This window comes from Candoia aspera, chromosome 11 (assembly GCF_035149785.1).
Source record: "Candoia aspera isolate rCanAsp1 chromosome 11, rCanAsp1.hap2, whole genome shotgun sequence".
In the NCBI taxonomy this organism is placed as follows: domain Eukaryota; kingdom Metazoa; phylum Chordata; class Lepidosauria; order Squamata; family Boidae; genus Candoia; species Candoia aspera.
The window spans coordinates 5,311,338-5,332,063 of record NC_086163.1 but is presented as its reverse complement, the minus strand read 5'-3'; the positions used below and the strand labels follow the sequence as shown (position 1 = coordinate 5,332,063).

At 44.2% G+C, this 20,726-nt stretch overlaps 1 protein-coding gene across 1 annotated transcript in view; it reads left to right on the top strand.

Moving 5' to 3' along the window:
- The window catches only part of PHAF1 (phagosome assembly factor 1), a 43,381-nt gene extending 25,892 nt beyond the window's left edge, over nt 1–17,489 (top strand). The window contains exons 8-17 of the mRNA XM_063313031.1: nt 473–570; nt 1,659–1,771; nt 3,337–3,470; nt 4,648–4,731; nt 6,782–6,864; nt 7,796–7,839; nt 12,745–12,788; nt 13,179–13,237; nt 13,704–13,776; nt 15,113–17,489. Of these exons, the coding sequence (XP_063169101.1) occupies nt 473–570; nt 1,659–1,771; nt 3,337–3,470; nt 4,648–4,731; nt 6,782–6,864; nt 7,796–7,839; nt 12,745–12,788; nt 13,179–13,237; nt 13,704–13,776; nt 15,113–15,202 (822 nt within the window). The 3' untranslated portion in view covers nt 15,203–17,489. The remainder of the gene's footprint in view (nt 1–472; nt 571–1,658; nt 1,772–3,336; nt 3,471–4,647; nt 4,732–6,781; nt 6,865–7,795; nt 7,840–12,744; nt 12,789–13,178; nt 13,238–13,703; nt 13,777–15,112) is intronic.
- The last annotated feature ends 3,237 nt before the right edge of the window (nt 17,490–20,726 follow it).

Below are 20,726 nucleotides of genomic sequence, written 5' to 3'. Positions count from 1 at the left end.
ACCATACATACTTTCATATGAATGCATGACGTGTGTAAAAAGAGGTGGGCTTTTGATCATGCCCTTGTGGCCACCATCTTGAACTTCTGGAAACCTTTTCACCCCTGCCCAGCAAATGCCCCGCTTCAGGAGGCTCAACCCCCAAGCCATAGCTGTAGGCGTCATGTCAACAAACTATGGCATGTTTATCCATGTTTTGTTGAATAAACCACAGTTGCCAGGTTTACATTATACACTAAACGATAAACCTTGATTTTAGAGACACGGTGGCTGCATTCTCGTGGTAACCTAAGCCAGAACCGAAGTAAATCATGTTATGGCTCACCAAGATATACGAAGCAGATCCTGGTTTTGCTAGAGACCGATTAAATTTTCCGCCAAACACTTTGTGGAGATAGTTATGCTGGTTTGGGAGTGTGAAGAAATAAATGTCGATTGTGTGTTCAGAATAACTTCATTTTAATTTCCACAGCCAAACTTTGCGCACGGCTTGGCCTCTCTGCAAATTCCACATGGTGCAACTGTGAAACGCATGTACATCTATAGCGGAAACAGTCTGCAGGATACAAAGTATGTCACTCTGATAATGTGGAAAATATCCCCAGATTGATTGTGAACATTGCTTTTTCAGGAATATAATCCCTATTTTATAATAGGGATTCCCTATTTTATAATAGGGATTTAGGAGAAATTTGTTTGTTCTTATTTTAATGGAAAACATACTTCAGTCATACTTTCTAAAAGCAGCCAAAGATCAGGTATCCTTTGATATTTGTACTCCCCTAAATTTTGTGCAGCGGTTAATTTTTTTAGCAAAAAGAGTGAGTAGTAAAACTACACAGTGTGCATACCCATTAAAAGAGTGTGCAGTACTATTACTGAACATAGTGTTTAGGAACGCATGTGGGCTCTTAAAAGAGAAAATGTATCGTGAAGGCAGCAGAGTGAATCAATTGTTAGATGTGATACTGAGGGTGATTGGATATTTTGCATTAAGTCTTTCACTGAGATGTATTTCATCTTCTCTTTTGTGCTTAAGCTGTATTTCTGGCTGTTTAGTTCAGGAAACTATTTCAGTTTCCATGCTGAAAAAGTAGAGTCTCTCACACATTGATTTCTTGGCATGCAAACCATCCCTAAATTCTGCCTTTTTTTCTAAATGCAGTGGTCTGTGGGGACACACTGAATAACCAGAACTTGGTTGATCAGTTCAAATATCACACCAAACTGTAGACCAGTGCTTCTCAACCTTGGCAACTTGACGATGTGTGGACTTCAACTCCCAGAATTCCCCAGCCAGCCATTCTTCTCCAACCCCAATAGCCAGCCAGCCAGCTGGGGAATTCTGGGAGTTGAAGTCCACACATCATCAAGTTGCCAAGATTGAGAAACACTGCTGTAGACCATGGCTTCTGGCTTTCATTGGCTGGCAAACTCCAATCCATGGTTTGTCAGTTCAGCCATCCTTTAGCAGAGCCTTCCCCTTTTCCTGTATTGGACTACAATTCCCATCATCCTCCAGTCAGCTTCTGTGTCTGTCAGTTTAACTGCCCTTCCATTGTTGTGTCTATTTTGAGTTAGGAAGTTTGAGGTATAGAGCATCCAGGATTAGTAAAGGAGTGTATTACGTTTTATTTACCTTATTTTACTTTTTTCAGGGCACCTATGATGCCCCTCAGCTGTTTCCTTGGAAATGTGTATGCTGAATACATTGATGTTCTGCGAGATGGAGCTGGACCCTCAGGTTTACGACTACGATTACTCACTGCAGGTATAATTCTGGGTGGAAATATTTATCCTCGGCTTTCCTGTTTTTTTGGAATAAGTTACCTCCGGAGGCAAGGGAGGCCCCCACTCTCCCGGCCTTCCGGAAGGGGGTGAAGACCTGGTTGTGCCACCTTGCTTGGGGTGGGAGGGGGAATAGCCAGTCGTGGGGGTGGTTGGCACCTTGATGGTGCCAATGATAAGACCGTTTTCACCATCTTGGACTCTATTTTACATTTTACTTTTTGTATTTATATGTATTTATATTTATGTTTTACTATTTTAATGATACTTTAAATGTTTATCTTTTATTGTTTGTAAACCGCCTAGAGTCGTTGTATATGAGGTGGGCAGTAAATAAAGATTGATTGATTGATTGATTGATTGATTGATTAAGACAGGAAAATGGATGTGGCCCAGTTGGTGTGGTTGGTCTCTTCCAGCTTTTCTAGCCCACTCACATGGTCAGAAGGAAACAACCCGATCAGGCTGTGACCAAAACAGGAACAAACAGAAACCGTATCTTCCACTGGAGAGATTTGCTTCTAGCCCTTTATGTAGAGTAGGCTGGAGAAGCAGGCACAAGAGGTTTGAACATTGACCGTTACAATAAAGCTTGCGTTTGACGTGCAGCGGTTGTGGCGTTCTTTCGTGAGGGCTTCGTAGTTTTGCTGTAATTAATCTATTTATTGGAGCTTTCATGCCCTGGAAAATATATTTGTGCCATGTTTGGCCTTGTTAGTCAAGCAGGCCTGATACCTTTGGCTGTTTTCTCCGGATATGTAGGCAGTTTTTCAAAGAACGCACTCAGTTTTCCATTTTTTTCTTCTTTTTATTATATTTATTAAGAATCCATAGAATAAAAGAAACCAAAAGAAAGGTAGTGTCCTAACAACCAGGAAACACACTGAGACAATGAACTGGTCTCTAATATTTATTGCTAGTACTTAACAGGAATCCTAACAAACTGAAGAAGCGTGGGGAAAACCCAGACATATAACCCCCAAGGGTTAAGGCGGTCCCGATCTGTGTCTCTTTGAATGGCTGAACAATTCATCAGTGCTACGCATGCGCTTGACAGTCTGGATGAGAGCCCCCTGCTCGCCATCCTTACTCATGACAGGTAGATAGATGTGAATTATGTCTGACCTTCTGTTCAACAGATAATTACAATCTTATTGTCCCCCTTAGATGTTACACAAGTCCCTTCAGTCGTTCATTTAATCCACGTCTTTCTCAACCAACAAATCCATAAATTCATTTCTTTCTTCTTTCAGCAAAAAGTCCATACCAGGTTTCCAGTCTTTCAGAAAAGTTTTTGTTGTTTTTTCTCTGACCAACCATTTTTATTTTCTAAGACTGTTGGGATCAACGCTGTTTGCTTTGTGGCGTCAACCTCTTGCGAAGTTGCTTCCTTATCTGAAGATTCCTAAAACCTGCCCCAGAATCATCATCATTCTTCTTGCTGTCAGATTTCACTTTTGTATTAGCTGCTCAAGGCTTCAGAGCTATAACGTGAGCTATAACATTACCCTGAAGTTATTGTATCTTCCTTTCTCCTTTGCTTTTGAGGTTGCGGTCCTGGCGTGTTAGCCGATGCCAAGATGCGGGTATCTGAACGCTGTGTGAATTTCGGCGATTCGTGCCAAGACGTACTGAGCACTTTGGGGTCCCCTCACAAGGTTTTCTACAAATCAGAAGATAAGGTTAGGCAAAATCCATGGTGTGAAAGGTGAAAGGTCCCCTGTGCCAGCACCGAGTCATGTCTGACCCTTTGGTGGGACACTGCTTTCAGGACGTTTTCTTGGCAGACTATAGAGCGGGGTGGTTTGCCATTGCCTTCCCCAGTTGTCACCTCCCCCAGCAAGCCGGGTGCTCGTTTTACCGACCTCGGAAGGACGGAAGGCTGAGTCGACCTGAGCCGGCTGCCTGAGAGAGAATCCAGCTTCCGCCAGGATCGAACTCGGGTCGTGGGGAGAGTTTCGGTTGCAATGCTGCCACCTCCCGCTCTGCGCCACATGAGGCTCTGCAAAATCCATGCAGATCATTTTTATAAGCAGCCTGGCCAAATTGCAGCATGCAGAGGCCTTCACTCTGGACTTTCTCATATTAATGTTGGATAAATTACTCTGTTTTGTTTATTTTTCCTGCTTGCATTGATCAATGAAATGTTTTTAATTTATTGAGTCTTGTGGGGGTTTTAACTGTAAACCATGACTGTACAGAAAGGGGCATAGAAATATATTAAGTAATACCTTCCATTGCTTGATGTTTCCTACTGAACACTCAAGGCAGATCTCATCTTCCTCTCCAACCCCAATAGTTGTTTTAGTTTAATTTGCCTTGCTTGGTTTGTTTTGCGTCTTATATTTTTGATCCCCAAACTCATGTGTTGTCCACATATATGCTGTCGTTCTGAGAAACCATAGAAGAGATAGGAAATCATTTCTGGAATGCACAACTTCAGGATTTGCAAGGAGTGTAATTGGCAGGAGGAGGAGGAAGAATTAATTATATTAACTGTATTAAATTAAATAAATTAGACATCATTGTCTTCCTGAAAAAGAAAAGCCTTTCACCTATGCTAATTTTCTGCATTCAGAGTTTATCCTGAGTTGTTTATTCTGAGTTTTCCAGAGTCCTAGAATTGCAAAGGAAATTCATCCCCAGAACTGCAGACCGCTTCAGCCCGATGATCTTCATTGGGCATCTCCCATTATCCAGGGACAAAAATGAGTGCTGGGGCTGAATCGGTTCCTGATTTCTCTCATAGAGGTCACTTAATCCATTCAAAACTTAGGGGGCCTTTTTTTAAATGAATGCCAACCACTGTTAAATTTGAAAACAAAGTGTCAGGTGTCTCTTGCTTATTTTTGAAAACAGATGAAAATTCATTCACCCTCGCCTCACAAGCAAGTCCCTTCGAAGTGCAATGATTTTTTCTTCAACTACTTCACGCTTGGAGTGGTGAGTTAAAGATTGGGTTAGTGCACTGCACTAAGCCATGTTTGTTTAACCATAAAACACAATTGGCCAGCGTCACCCAACATGCTGAACCATGTCACCTGAGCGCTGGCAGCATATCAGCCTATCTGGTCAAAGTCCCAGGGCCACAATCTAGTGCAGGGTTTCTCAACTAGTGTTCCGCGAGAGGTCCCTAGGGGTTCCCTGGGAGATCACAATTTACTTAAAAAAAATATTTCAAATTCAGGCAACTTCACATGAAAGAGGTAAGTTTCATTCTTTATTTTTAGCTTAAGAACTCTGTTCATGCATATATACAGGCCTACCCATGAAACGAATATGATAGTTTTGTAACTTCTGGCCTACGTTTGAACCTGAACGTGCAGGGGTTCCCCAAGGCCTGAAAAATATTTCAAGGGTTCCTCCAGGGTCAAAAGGTTGAGAAAGGCTGATGTAGGGTCTGCAGTGCCACTAGATGGCACTCAAGGGCCTCCATAAACTCATTAAATAAATAAGAAGAGTTGGTCCTTCCATGAGAGAGCAAAAGCTCTTGTAAGATCTTTGTAGTTTTAATTTAGGAAGGAAGGAAGGGAGGTGCCATCCATGACACTGTGTGAAATAACATGCCAGCTGCTTGAAAAAGCAGATTCCTGATCTGGCTGCTCATTTTTGAATTAGCTGAAATTTCCAGGCTGTCCCCACATGTGGGGCGTTGCAGTAATTTGAAGGGATCATTTGATTAATTATGTGCCATCAAGTTGGTGTTGACTCTTAGCGACCACATAGATAGATGTTCTCCTGGAAAATCTGTCGCCAGCCTGGTCTTCAGGTCTTCCAGTGGTGCACCCATCGCTACTGTATCTGAGTCCATCCCCCTTACTGCTGGTTGTCCTCTTCTTCCCCTTCCTTCGACCTTTCCCACCATTAGAGCCTTCTCCAGAGAGCAGGACCTTTGCATTGTGTGTCCAGGAGAGACGGACAGACAGGCAGATGGATGAAGTACCATCAATTGGAGACCACACGGACAGACTTTTTTCATGAAGGTCTGGTCCCTCAGGTTTTCCACCTGTACATCCATCACTGCAGCTGAGTCCATCCCCCTTACTGCTGGTTGTCCCCTTCCTCTCTTTCCTTCCACCTTTCCCAGCATCAGAGCCTTCTCCAGAGAGTTGAATCTTCACATAGTGTGTCCAAAGTAGGATAATTTAAGCCTGCTGATTTGTGCCATGAGAACTCTGGATTGAATTTGAAGAGAAGGGAACTAAAATAGGAACGTGTGTTGCAGGGCTGTCACTAATAGTCGACTTAAGTTGAAAAATGGCATTCAGAGTTACCAAATACTCAGAAACCAATCCAAGAGTACATGCAATCACTTGATCTGTAGGGCAGGATTGGGGGATCTGCAGATCACTTCTCCGCACCATTTAGCAACCTTGAAGCCTCCCAGGATTATGCAACTGCAGCATCAGTAAATTGCCAGTTTTGGGGGGTGCTGTTTATTTAATAGTAAATTAATAAACCACAGAGATGATGATGATGATGATCATCATCATCATCATCATCATCATCATTAAACTTGTGTGCCACTCAACTTTCAATGACTCTGGGTGGCTCACAACAGTCGAACTAAGAAATTACAATAAAATCAATAAAAGATAAAGATGGCAAGTGCTTAATGATATTAAATACTTTATTTGGCGTTAAGAAATTCAATCCCTGTGCCGCTGCTGCCCCAAAATGTATTCCATTTGCAGTCATTAGTTCTACATAAAAAAAAACAGAGGATTCCCAAAACGCAAAAAATATTGCCTAGTCCTCCCTGAGGAAACGTGGAAACTTCTCCAAACCAGGACCTTCACATTCCCTTACCTGTAAATATTTTCTCCCTCCTTCCAGATCAAAATCATCCCTGAAATAATCTCTCTAAGGTTATATGACCACATTTGCACACACTTTAAAAAGTTTTGGAACCTTTCTTTCTGATAACTTGTTTCATCACTTAAACTTAGTATTATCTGGATGTACCTTTTCCCTGTTCTGTTTTCTCCCACAGGACATCCTTTTTGATGCAAATACCCATAGAGTGAAGAAATTTGTTTTGCATACCAATTATCCTGGTCATTATAACTTCAACATGTGAGTAAAGAGCTCTGATGTGCCCCATCTTCCATTTCAGTTTGAAAAATTATGAGCTAGTGGGTAGATATGCAAGGGCCCAGAAACTTTGTGCTTTGCTGGATTTTCACTAGTGGAAAAACACAGTGCCTAAGTTATTGTTTCTAATGCTTCATCAAACATTTGATGAGGATTATAAGCTTCCCAGAGTTTTCTCAGATGGTCAAAAGTGTTATCTTCTACCTCTGTGAAATATATGAGATTTGACAGTAGGCAGCCTCTGACATTTCAGTAGTTGCTAAACTACAGGAAATGGAGAAGAAATTAGAAATTGTAGTTCATCAACATCTAGAATACTAGAAGTTGCTTTTCCTAAGGCAAACAGCATCCAGTAAATCCTGAATGTTTGCAGAACCTGGAATTCCAAAGCTTCGTTTTTCCATTACAGAAATTGTCTGTAATTTGGAAAAGTCATTTCTGACCAGACGGGAGAAAGCAGAACATTAAATTTAATGCAGGTGCTGTCTCCAGTTTTTGATATTATCCTGATCAAACCCCAAGCAGCTTAATATTACTGCAAAAGGGATGCTGATCAGCATAGTGGATGATCTAACAAGGCCTGTGCAAGACCGCAGAATATAGAATGTGCATTTCAAATTTGAATCGTTTTGAAACTGAAATACGTTTCGAGTGTGAGACTATGCACACACACTTTCAAGCCTGAAACAGCAATTCTGAATGTGAAATGGGCAGTTTTGATCATTTTGGAATGAGCTTGAAAATCAAGGTGTTGTGAATTCAGCACAGCTCGACTTAGAACAGGTTTTGTTCCTTTCTCAGTGCCCAGCTCTGCTGCACAGTATTTCATAATTCATTCAAAATCAAGTACTTTTGAAATGGATTCTTGTTTGAGATTGTACTTTCTCTTAACTGAGCAATTTCACTCTTGCAGTTACCACCGCTGTGAATTCAAGATCCCACTAGTTATTAAACGAGGTAAGAAAGAGGAATATTTGCGAAAAGGTATGTGTGAATGGAAACATCTCACAGGAATGAATTATGGTTTCCTGTGTGTTCTAGGACATTTTCTGATGTGTTCTAAAAATGTTTTAACCAACCAAAGTTGAGAGAAAGCCCAAAGTTACAGGATATTAAGCTGATGCTTTTAGGCTCAAGATGGCCAATAAAATGGGTAGATTTACGTAAGATTAAGGGAAAAGAAACAGAGAAATACTAGAATTGAATAGATTATGTGGAGCAGCTACAGAACAGTGAAGCTGAAATATGGTTTAGGGGCAGGAAAGAGTTTTTCTTTTTAGTGATATCAGTGGCCTACCTCAGCAGGTTGTTGTGGGCATATGAATAGGAAGAGAATCCCACTTACCTACTCACTGAGCAAGTTATAAATCTGAAGAAGTTGCTGCTTTGTTATTAGGAGTGTGATTGACAGAATTTGGATTTGTAGAAAGAAATTGTGGAAGAGAATGAATGAATGAATGAATGAATGAATGAATGAATGAATGAATGAATGAATGGCAGGTGATGCTGTTTCAGTTCGAATTCTGCATTAAAAAATTCAAAAGTCATGGATTATCCAAGGGCCTAGACTCAAATATGGTGATTCAAGAAGTAGGCTAAGTACTGGCAAACCTCTTATTTGTTAGAGGGCAGTGAAAGGCAGACAACCAGCAAAAATAAACCTTTAAATTTATTAAGAAAAGGAAACTGGTTACTAAAATAACCTATTGTCATAATTTTAATTTTGAAGTTCTTAGTGCTAATTTTAGCCCTTTTTTACATGAAGAAATAGACTTATTATCCAAATATTTTCTAGGCAACCCAAGTGAAATTTAAAAAAGGGAAGACAGAATCCTGTTGTCTTTGACCCAAAGCTCTCTAATGCTACTTCAGATTCTCTTATCTCTGGTTATATTTGTATTTGTGTGTGTGTGTGTGTGTGAGAGAGAGAGGGGGGGGGAGAGGGAGGGAGGGAGGCTGAGACTACTTGCGAGTTTCTTATTTCAGAGCAGATTTCTTGGAAATTATTAAATATTCTCTGGCACAGAAGACAAAAGAATTCTAATTGATTCCAGGTTTGATAGAAATCCTTTTACAAAGTCATTAGAAGAGACTTGTCTTAACGAGACAAGAAAGTGAGAGAGAGAAAAAAATCAGTCTTGCCCTGTTCCAGTAGTTTCTGGAAAAATAAGGAAAAACAGATGTTTGGCCCCAGTACATACTCTCGGACCCCTCTTTTAAACTTAAGAAGTTCAGAATTTGTCTCTTTTGAGAATATTTTTATTCTGAACAATAGCTTGTCCTCTTTTTTCTCTTTCACTCCAAATTTGTTTTGCTGCTGTTTTCCTTCATTTCCTGTTCCTTTATTATCCTGTTTCCAACACCCCCCCACACACCAAGGGATGCTCTGCTAAGTTCAATTCACTTCCTGTTGCCAAGGATAAATTTTCTTTATGCTGCATCTTGAAGAACTGGGCCTGGGTAAATTCTGTCCTGCAGACTTGCACAATCTGAGCAGCTTCATTTTAATTTTCTTTCACATCGTTTAATCTCCAGCAGCTCATTTCTGTGTTGTAATTGGTCCTGTTCTTGCGGATTGCTCGCACGGCAAGCCCACCCAAACTCCTGCCACCGCTTTCTCGCCCTTCAGCACCCAAGCCCACGCACATGCGGGCATCGCATCTTTTCCCAGCCATAAAAGTGTTATTTTCTAAAATAAAACCTGACCGCCGTAAGCAAGCACGGGCTGCATTTGCCTTGGCTCTGCTAGAGCATTCTCACCCACGGCATTATTTTGCGACTCCTTTTGCTCTCCCCCTTTTTTTTTAAAGAATAAACGGAAGTATTTTGAGCCAGTGGGCAAATTTGGAGTTTGGAGAGCACGTCCGAGCGTGGCTGCCACAGGATATGGTTACCACACCCATTTACTTCCTGCCCAGGGGTTTCCAGGGGTCTCAAAAAAGTCAAGAGCTGCGCGATGAAAGTCACACCCCCTTTTTACACACAACATGGTTGTGGCTGCTGTGTTGACTTTCTTGACACCCAACTCCTGAGCGTTCAGGTTTCCTGCCATGTTCTCTACATCCCACCTCTGCAGATTCTTTCTACCCGCCCCAGTTCACCTTTGTCCTTCTTCTGGACAGGTGGGAACAGCTCTAAACAGTAAGTCTGTCAACTGCCATTTCTTTCCTAAGGAGGATTAAGGGATCTTTATGAAACCCCAAATCCGCATCCTCTGGTCTCGGCTGTGATCACAACATCTCATGCTGCAGTAGGGGCCCTGGTTGAGCAGTTCTGATGAGATTTGGGGACTCTCAGCAGGAATCTTGCAGAAATGTACAGGTAGTCCTCACCTAATGACCGCAGTTGGGACCAGCAACTCCATCGCTAAGCAATGTGGTCATTAAGTGAAGCATCACATGAGTTCATGTTTAGGATCTATGAGTAGCAATTGTTTTCAAAACAATGGAAGATTTTTTTTTAAATGTTAATTAAACATCTTTGCATCCCATTGTAAATTCATTCTTCATCCCCAAAGCTTGTTCTCATGGGGAGAAATTTCACTGCTGATGTTGCCAGAGCTAAACAATGAAGGCAGCTGATTGTCTTTATTGTGGCAGAGTTAGCTTAATAAAATCCTTGACTATTTTTTAAAAAAAAGTGAAACACCACATGACTGCGTCATACTTACGACCTCACTTCCTCTGTGGTCATTAAGCAAATCATCTGAGGTCATTAAGTGCAATGCCACATAACCGCGGCTTGCAACCTCCTGCCAGCTTCCCCATTGACTTTGCTTCAGGGAAGCTGGCAGTGAAGCTTGTAAATGGTGATCACGTGACCGTGGGGATGCTGCGACGGCCATAAGTTTGAGGACTGGTCGTAAACCTACTTTTTCAGTGCCATCGTAACTTCAAACTGTAGCTGAACAGGGCAGTCGGTAAGCAAGGACTACCTATAATAAAACCTGGAGAACATGCACGATTTTAGCCATTTTACTTTTTTTTTAATTACATATTTTATTTAATTCAGGGGTTCTAGAGATGCCATTCTGTTTTAGGACTGTTTTGAAAGTAATGATGCTGGACGTTTGTGTGTTGCTTTGCATCATCTCAGCTTTTGATTTTTATTTTTAATTAAGAAATGTTAAGAAATTGCTTACACGTTCGTTATGCTTCACTTATGTATGGCAAATTTCAGCATAGCTCTTCTTTCTAAAGCTCTTCTCAAAACCCGTATTTTTGGTAATCACCCTAGAAATACCTGTTCTTTGTTTTCCGATAGCTTCTCTACATTTCGCCTCTCCCCTCGCCCACCTCCCGCTCCCTTTTTTTTTTCTCTCTCTCTCTTTCTAACCTTCCAGTTCGAGCAAATTGCTAGTCCTTCTACAAGGCTGAATTAATTTCATATCTGTTTTTAGGGTAGGAAATGTGGTTGATCAAAACATACTTGCGTACTAAATACTCTCCAATAATAAACAAATACTGTGCATTATCAAATGTATTGGGATAACGAATCCATATTTCTCATTACAGCAACTACCCAAAAGAAATTCATTAATCCTCCCCCCGCCCCCAAACTGGCAGGGTAAGCTACTACAGTGGACTCTCAGTTAACCGGCACCCATGGGGATTGGTAGATGCCGGATAAATGTACTTTCTGGTTGCTTGAGAGTTACTATTAAACCCTAATACCCACTAGATGGCAGCAGAGAGACACAGATATTTTTTTTCTGGTTGCTTGAGAGTGCCGGATTTTTCCCAGTTTGATTTTTGTGCCAGTTGCTTGAGTTCTGGTTAACTGAGAGTCTACTGTATATATAAACAGGGAGCAAACCCCGCACTCCCTCACACTTACGATGTTAGCTATTCGGGTCATGAAAGGTCTGCAAGCCACCCACCAAGCTCAGAGAGCACCAAGGACTCCACAGTTCATCCCTGAGCTCCCGAGATTCTCTTCTATTAGAAATTAATTAACTTGGATGACCAAATGTTATCCTCCCAGCTTTATCCCAGGTTGCTTACTATTGAGGTGGTGACCTTAATGGGAAATATGCAGCGCAAAGTCCTGTTGTCTGCTTTCAGTTTAATTACTGAAGATAAAATTGGTGGGCTTATATCACATGCTTGAACCTGAAGTCCAGGATAACAGCACCCAACGGCTGGGTTCTGAACCGGGCCGCTACCTACCAATTCTATTTTATTTATGCTATTATTTATTTTATTCATTAAATTTATATGGCCACCCAGCTCACTGCCATGACCCTGGGTGGCTAACAAGGTTAAAAATCCAAAAAACAGTACAACAACAACAACAACAACAAGCTCTGGTGTGTTGTATTAGGGCACCTAAATATACTGGAATAGCAACCAAAACGTTTTCCTTCCTTGTAGTATCACCAGTTTGGCTTACCCGGGTCACCTTTTGGGAATAAACCCAAGACCTCAGTGGAGCCTCCCAGCCAGATTTGCCAGAACACACAACACAATGAATAAAAAGTCAGCACAATTTCTCTGTGTTTAATTTGGCCCTGTTTTTGCATTCTGGGTGATTAAAGGGTTATCAAAGACACTTGTTGTTTGAGACCCAGTTGAACCGTCTCGCAATAAGTGTCTTGCCCCGAAGCGTGATTTGCGTAGAAAATGAGGCATTGTCACTCTTAGGCATCCTAAATCTCTTCCAGAGAAAAATGTGCCACAGCTCAACCAGAACTTCAGGAAACACTCATCTAAAGAAATCCTTACGAACTTTCTCGAAAATACATTCCTTTTATGGTCCAGGCAGAACCCAGCCTGTTGGTGTTACTTAGGCATTCTGCAGAAGGGGTGTTCCACTGAAATTGTAATCTTATAGAATATTTGTTATTTTTTTCCCCCAAACTAGAAAGCACCGATTCACAGATGGAAACCTGCACAACTTATAGCAAGGTAAATCACAAAGAGGAGCTTGTTAGAACAGCCCTGATATTTGCAGGCGTTCTGTTTTCTGTCCAGGGTGATAGGAAGGGGGTGCTGCAGGACTCTTTTGTGTGGGCTCTATGAAGAATTTGGGGTTGATGGATTCATGCCAGGATCTTCGCAGTTTTAAGCTTCCAGTAGAGTCAAACAAAGAGCAGGCCTCATGATTCATCCAGAAATGAGGCCCACGGGAAGGAAGACCTGCTCTTTGGTCACCACCTATACATGTTTGCAGCTGTTCCAAAACACAACTTGGCACCTGAATTCTGGAAAACGAGATGCGCACAGAACCTTCTGGATTTTTTTTTAAATAATGACATTCACAGAGTGCTTCATTCTCTAATTTCCTTTTGCTTGTAGTGGGATAATATTCAAGACCTTCTTGGACATCCAGTAGAAAAACCTGTAGTTCTTCACAGGTAAAAATGCTGTCCTTTGGGAAGAAATAGTTGGTATGGAAAAAAAGCAGCTCCGAAGATGATGCTAAGGACCTGCTAAATTATTTAATGCTGTTGCAGAATTCTGCTCTGCATTCGTTTGTGTCATGCAAGGCTAACTCTTGGTTGGGGGGTGTCATGGAGAGACCCCTAAAGTAATCATCATTACTTTGTTGGGAATCCATCTTCACCATTGCTTGGCTTGTTGAGTAACATGTATCATGACAGAATTTATTGCTTGTTGAATAATGTATAGCATGGCAAAGAATTTAAGCATCTTCATTTTTGCAAGTCCACAACACCTGTTCAAGGCCAGCAGAACACATTGTGAAAAAGCAGTGCCTGTGGAAAAACCGGATTCAGCGTTCCTAAAAGGGGGCTTTCTAATTCTCGCTGAGGTTTGCTTCAAAATGAATGGTAAACATAGTTGCTTCTTTATTTTTTACAGGTCATCTTCTCCAAACAACACAAACCCATTCGGGTCAACATTTTGTTTCGGATTACAACGGATGATCTTTGAGGTTAGGAAAACAAGAATTAAAGTACCTCTTGGACTTTAGGAAATGGCTAAAGACCTGGTTCTGTTATCATGCCAGGGGTGGGAGAGAGAGTAGCCATTCCTGGGGATGGCTAGTCTCTTAGAAGGACCCTGCTCTGCTTGCAAATCACAGAGAACTTTCAGCCATTGGGTTTTATCATATTTATTTTATTCTGTATTACAGTATTTTACAGTTTTATATTTTTCGTATTTATGTTTTATTGTAAACCGCCCAGAGTCCCTTTTGGGAGATGGGCGGTGATCAATTTGATTAAATAAATAAATAAATAAATAAATTAGAGTTGGGTTGGGTTGGGTTGAATATGCTGTTGCTGTAGTGAAATGCTTTGCTCTCTTCTCCCACCCCTTTGGACTACAGTTGAAAGCAGAAATCTTGTTCTGCGATGGTACGTGGGCGTGACCTTGGCAGACAGGAGGAATAGCCACAGCCAGGGGACTGGTCGGAGAAGAGGCAGCTGAGCCTGCAGAAAGAATGGGGGGTGGCAAATGCCTCAGGAGGGACCCTCCCTAGTTGCCTGTCTGTAAAAGCAACGGGGGAGAAATGTACTCTCAGACTTGCAAGATTCTGTTGATGTAACCTTACACTAAAGTAGAATTGCAGGTAGCCCCCAGTAACAAGAGTAATTGGGACTGGAATTTCCATCCCTAAGCGATGGAATGCCCCATTGCCATTGTTAACTCAGGATCGCAGGTGATTAAGCAAGTCCCAGGCGGCTTGCAAGCAACCCAGAAGGCAGGCAAGTTGGCTGCTGCCAGGCGGGGAAGGGTGCATGGTTGGCCAGGGAGGCATAGTGTGAGTGTTGTGGGACCAGGGCTGGCTGCTGCCGGTGGGGGGTGGGGGAACGCAAGGGACTTAAAGAAGCAACTTGCGCCCTTCCCTGCTGGTTTCCCATTGACTTTGTTTGTGGGAAGCCGGCAGGGAAGGTTGCAAATAGCAATCATGTGACCGTGGGATGCTGCAACCGTCATCAGCATGAGCCGGTTGCCTAGCACCTGGATCGCAGTCACATCCCCATGGGGAGGCTGGGACAGCCAGAACTTCAAGCACCGGTCATAAGTACCAATTGTTCAGCACCATCGTAACTTCGAACAGTCACTGAATGAATGGTCACTAGAGGAGGACTGCCTGTAGTTCATCTGGGCATGCTTCCTGTCTGGACAACCTCACAAGGCTGACATGTTCTTTCCATGGGGTTGGCTGAGACCTCCCTTCCCTGGGGGTTCTGGGGTGATCTTCAGGTGATGCGTTCTCTGGCTCCAAATCCTTTTTCAAGCTGCTGGGCCATCTCTTCCCACAGGTGATGCAGAACAACCACATAGCCTCGGTCACCCTCTACGGCCCAGCGAGACCCAACAGCCAGACCAAGACCTTGGATCTTCCCCAGTGAGCAATATCCATTGAACACAGCACAACACAATTAGTTCAGCGTGCCTTGAGTTGCTGCCACTTTTAGTATGGAAAAGCACCGTATGATGGAGAGTGTGTGGGGTGTGCGGGGGCGTGACGCAGAGAGAAAACCAGCGTATAAGGAAACCTGCCCCTTGGCATCTGCTGCTTGCATGGCGCAGGCTGGAAATCCTCTGCAACTGTGCGTTGCAGGACTTGGAGCCAGTGGTGGAGGCGCACCCAGTAGGCGGCTCTCCCATTGATGCCCCATCTCGCTTGCCCTTGGATTGCGCGGTATAAATGCAAAAAGACTGGTCCGGCTTTGCTGGGCTGGACAGAGGATGAGCTTCCGAAGAGAGGGCTCAGCAAGGACTGCACGACTTCGAAGCAGAAGTTTCTCAGCCTTGGGCATCTGGAAGCAGGTCTCTCTATATATATCTGTACCTATATATATATATATATATATCTGTATGTATACGTATGATTTTGTTTTCTTTCCCATCTGTGTTTGCGTTAAATGTATTGAGAACAGTGCTCATTTGTTTCGTCTTGTTTCTGGGGAAAAAAAGAATTAAGACAAGGATATGGGCGGATGTGTACTCACACAGAGCTCATGTACAGGCGTACGCATAAAATAAAGGACATGGGCATTTCAGTGGCTTGGGAGCCTTGACCAGGCTCAACTAGCAGACAGAGACATGTCCATAATTTCAGACATCCTACGTTGGAAACAACAGGCAAAGCAACATAAAGACTAGTATATTTTTTTGCACTACATACACTTTAATTACTTGATAAGACCTTTTGAACTTTACTAAGGCGCATCTGTGTGCTGGGCGCGAGTGGGGAACGCAGCAGCTGAGTTAAGTGTTCACCACGGTGGGGGAGAACCTTGTCTTTTTCTGCACTAACCTTTACTTGATGCAAGGAAGCAACTTTTGTTTCCGGCCATGTTAACTAAACCCCCGTTTCCGGGGCGTGGGGGGTAGGAACAAAACTCAAAGTAGATGATTCCTATGAATGATGCTTTTAGGAGGGGCTTGGATACCGTTTTTTTTCTTTGTATGCAAAACAGGTAACGATATGCATTCTTGGAAGAGTCGTCGTCATGGCTTATCTCAACCGCAATGTGATGTGGATCTGATTAGAACATCTGATTTCCTCTTCCTTGTCTTATAAGCAAGGTTAGCAGGGAAATTGGGGGTATTTCTACCAGGTTCTGTTTTTCACACATATCCTGCTGGGATGAAATGGAAATCATGTAGCCTTAATGCACAGAGAGTTCCCCAAGGACTTTTGCTGGAACACCAGCCCCGGAGAATTTTCTGCGTTGTCTACCTTTAGCACAGCAGGAGGAGGATTGCCTTTTTTTTTTTTTTATAATTTAATGCCAAATTATTAGCCAAAGAGATCTTTAATCTAGTTTCAACATTTCTACATGTAGAGATAGGTATACTGACAGAGATCATTATTTGGCAGAACCACTTCCTCCATCTGCAGCAGGGAAAACAAATCCAGTGGCTTCTAGTTAAAGAGAAGTTGCTTAACGCTCATTATTTCAAGAAGGGTTAAGGGACGCATGTGATTCTCTTGTCGCCTTTTGTCTGAAAAATGATAAATGGCCTTGCTTTCTTTCAGTGATGATCCTTTTTACAACAGCGGAGAGAATTCAAAAAAAAAAAAACCCACAGAGAGAGTTTATAATTTTATCCCCTTTTTAATATTCTGGTGTAGCAACCTGTGATATAAATTAGAGATGATTTTTGTGAGTTTTAAAACTGTGTGTAAATACAGATTTTGTAAATACAAAAGCATTTTGTAATTTTAACTCTGTGTATAGCAAAAGCGGGTATAAATTTATCCACAAATGGAGGGGGGGGGAATTTTAGAGGGTGAAAAGTTATGAAGCCTGGACCGGTGGCAGGATAAATGTAGTGTGCATTTGTGTGTCCCTTCTTTTTGCCATCTAGTCCTCTGTACATTCTTGGACTAATAAATAATTAAATCAAGGAAGCCCCACTGAAAAGGAAATGGATAATGGGAAAGAAAAAAAAGTTTAAGGGTTTTCCTTTACTCTTAAATGTTATTCCAAGTCCTGTCTTTCCTTGGACCGTTGCTTGCTGAGAGTTTTTTTTACCCCATGAATTTCTGTTTTCATAACTGCTGTAAATTCTCTGAAACGCGTTAAAATCTAGCATGTACCTTGAAAGGATAAATAAATCTCAGTTGCTGTGTTCAGGTACAGTTGCTGGGTATCTGTATTTTGCAATAAATGGTTGAGTCTCTGATTTGTCTTGCCATCTAGATCCTGCAGATGTGGTTATTCCTTTATTTCCCCCTTACAGTTACCTTGTAAAGTAGATTAGCTTGTAAGAGGGTTGGGATGAGTAATCTTTTTGCCTAGCACTCAAAGGTAAGTCTCTTTAATACCAGGAATAGCTTAATACATTCTGTGAGCTCACGTGTATGCACTCTACTTATTAAACATCTGGGGAATATCTTAGTAGGCAGTGAATCGTGACCCCTGCATCAATCTCCATATTGCTAGCAGGTACTCCTCGACCTACAACCAGTTTCCAAGCAGGGTGGTCATTGAGTCACCAATTTTATGACTTCTGCCAGTCATTAAGTGAACCACATGGTTGTTAAGCAAATCTGGCTCCCCCATTGATTTTGCTTGTTGGAAGCCGGCTGGGAACGTCGCAAATGGAGATTATGTGACCCCAGGACACTGCAACTGTCATAAACTCATAGCGGCAGTTGCCAAATGCCTGAATTTTGATCACGTGACCATGGCAACTCTGTGACAGTCGTAAGCATGAGGACCGTCACTTTTTCCTGTGCCATCGTAACTTCAAACAGTCGCTAAACGAATGATCCTAAATTGAGGACTACCTGTATTAGCCTTTTAAGAGATCATTAGGTTTTATAATCTAGAAAAATATGTCCTGACTTGTAAAATGAAAATAAAGAAGTGAAGTCAGCGGTAGTTGCCATATATTCAGAAAACCAAGAGGAAAGATTTAAAAAATTAAGAAAAACATGGGGCGGGAGGAAACGTTGAAAGGTTGCCTATCTGCAGAATTATTCCAGGAATCCATGTTTCTGCCACAGGGGTCTGTACTTTCTCATGCTTAAAACTTTTTCCTGCAATGGAATTTCCCCACTGAATTATTTGACCTAGCATACCCTCAATCAATAAGGGACATGGCGCTGCAAGTTAAACCGCTGAGCTGCTGAGCTTGCGGATTGGAAGGTCGGCAGTTCGAATCTGCCTGGCGGGGTGAGCTCCCATTGCCAGTCCCAGCTCCTGCCAACCTAGCAGTTCGAAAACATGCAAATGTGAGTAGATCAATAGGCACCGCTTCGGCGGGAAGGTAACAGCGTTCTGCTTAGTCATGCCGGCCACATGACCACAGAAGTGTCTACAGACAAACGCCGGCTCTTCGGCTTTGAAACGGAGATGAGCACCGTCCCCTAGAGTCGGACACAACTGGACTTAATGTCGAGGGAAACCTTTACCCTTTACCTACCCTCAATTCGCATATTTTTTTAAAGATGGGCTCTTGACACAGCTCAGCCCAGTGCTGCATTCCCATATAAAAGGCAAGTAATTCTCAATATTCTTTATCACTTATTCATCATTCATACACACACACACACACCTGGAAATTGCCAACGTTGGGAAATACTGTTCCAGAAGAAAGTAGTGGATGCATGCATGAAGTCACAAGAAAAGAGTTCAGTTGAAGAGTCTCTTTACAGTAAAAATTTAAAGCATTTAAAAACAGAAGACCGTGCTTGCCTGCAGGTCCGCTCTCACTGACATGCCAGCGTGCTATTATTCCTTTTTCAACTTTATATCTGCACTGTCATAAAACCACACTGTCTTTGCCTTCCTCCAGTCTTGGGCCTCCAGCTTCCACCTGGCCAACACATCTGCCAGCGCCAGCTTGGGAAATGCCGCAGCACACCCGGAGCGAGGTCAGCCTTTGTGGGTTGTAAGCCGTGGTTAACGGCTTAGCACAATGTCTGAAGCCAGCCAATAAAATGAGCATCATGTGGTTTTGATACAGCTCCTGCTTGTGGCCAGAAGTACGAAATCCAAGATCTCACCGCCACCACCTATTTGTCGACAGTTGCAAGGCTTCCTAGCCTTCATGCTGCTGCTTTCGGATCTTCCAGCTACAATTCCCATCATCCCCAGCTAGTGGGATAGTCCAGTACAGCTGGAGAACAGCACCTTCAGGAAGCCTAGGCTGGAACTTCAAGCGGGCCACGCCAGTCCAAGCAAAGAATAAAGATTTGGACGAAGAGCTTTGGGAAACCCCAACAAGCGCTACAAGCCTCCCTGGGAACTCACTCTAATTCTGCATCCGCGCAGCTTCCCAGCGGATTCTGCCGTAGATGGGGACTGTCTGGAGTAGCCTGGCCGGAGAAAGCGCTTTCCGTAGCTACGACGAGCGGCGTCTCTTTCGGGCACCCGGCTGGCGCCGCGTTCGCAGCACAGGTCACGAGAGAGAGGGGGGGGGGGAGGACGAGCAAAAGACCGAGCAAGCAGGGCGGCTCCTTTTGGCGCCTTCGAGTCCGGGCGGACTCCTGGAGACCGGCCGGACGAGTCCCGCGCTGTCCTCGGCCAGGGGTTCCGCAGGCGGCTGGCCGTTGCCTCCTTCCCGGGGCTGAGCGGGGGCGGCCGGCCACGGTGGCGCGCCCTCCCCGCCAGGCCCTGCCCGGGAAGACCCCCTTCCCCCCCCCCGGCAGGCCGGAAATCCCTCGGGGACGGTCGAAGCCGCAGCGAGGCCCCGCCGGAGCCCAGGAAGGGCCGCCCCCGATGCGAATCCCTCGCGCAGAGGGGCAGACCCGCCCGAAGGAAGGGCGGCTCCGCGGCTCCCCACCGAGGCGCCGCTCGGCCCGGCCTCCCCGCGAGCGTCTCTCCGACGAGGCGTTTCTAGGCAACCGAGGCGGAGAAAGGAAACAGGGTTCCCGCGCGGCTACCCGGGGCCACGTGACTGCCCCCAACGCTCCCAGGAGGAGGAGGCGGGGGCGGGTCATTGCAGAGAGCGCTGCCACTCTCGCCCTCCAACGGCGGCGATTGGCGGGTGTACCCTTGTGGGCGGGTCCTGGGCTGGAAGAAGAGGAACTTGGAAGGGGCGCGTCGGGAGGGTCCGCTTTCGCTTCCGGATTGCGGCAGGTGACCGAATGAGCGCCGTGTTTCGCGGCGGAGAAAGTTCCCGGATGCAGGTACGGCCCCGGGGATGGTGGGCGTGGCGGTCCGGGGCGGGTCTGCGGGCCTCTCCCCGCGAAGGGAGGCCCCGGGAGTGGCGGGGAGCCCGAGGTCTGGTCCGCCAGGCTCGGCGCTGCGGGGCGGGAGGCCAGGGTCCGCCGCCCGCCCGCCCGCCCGCCCGAAAGGGGCCGCGAGGGACCAGAGGCTGCGGCCTTCCTCCCCTGGCGGGCCTCGGACTCCCCTCCAGCGAAGGGAACGGAAGCCTCGAGCCGCCCCCCCCCTTCCCTCTTCCCGTCTTCGC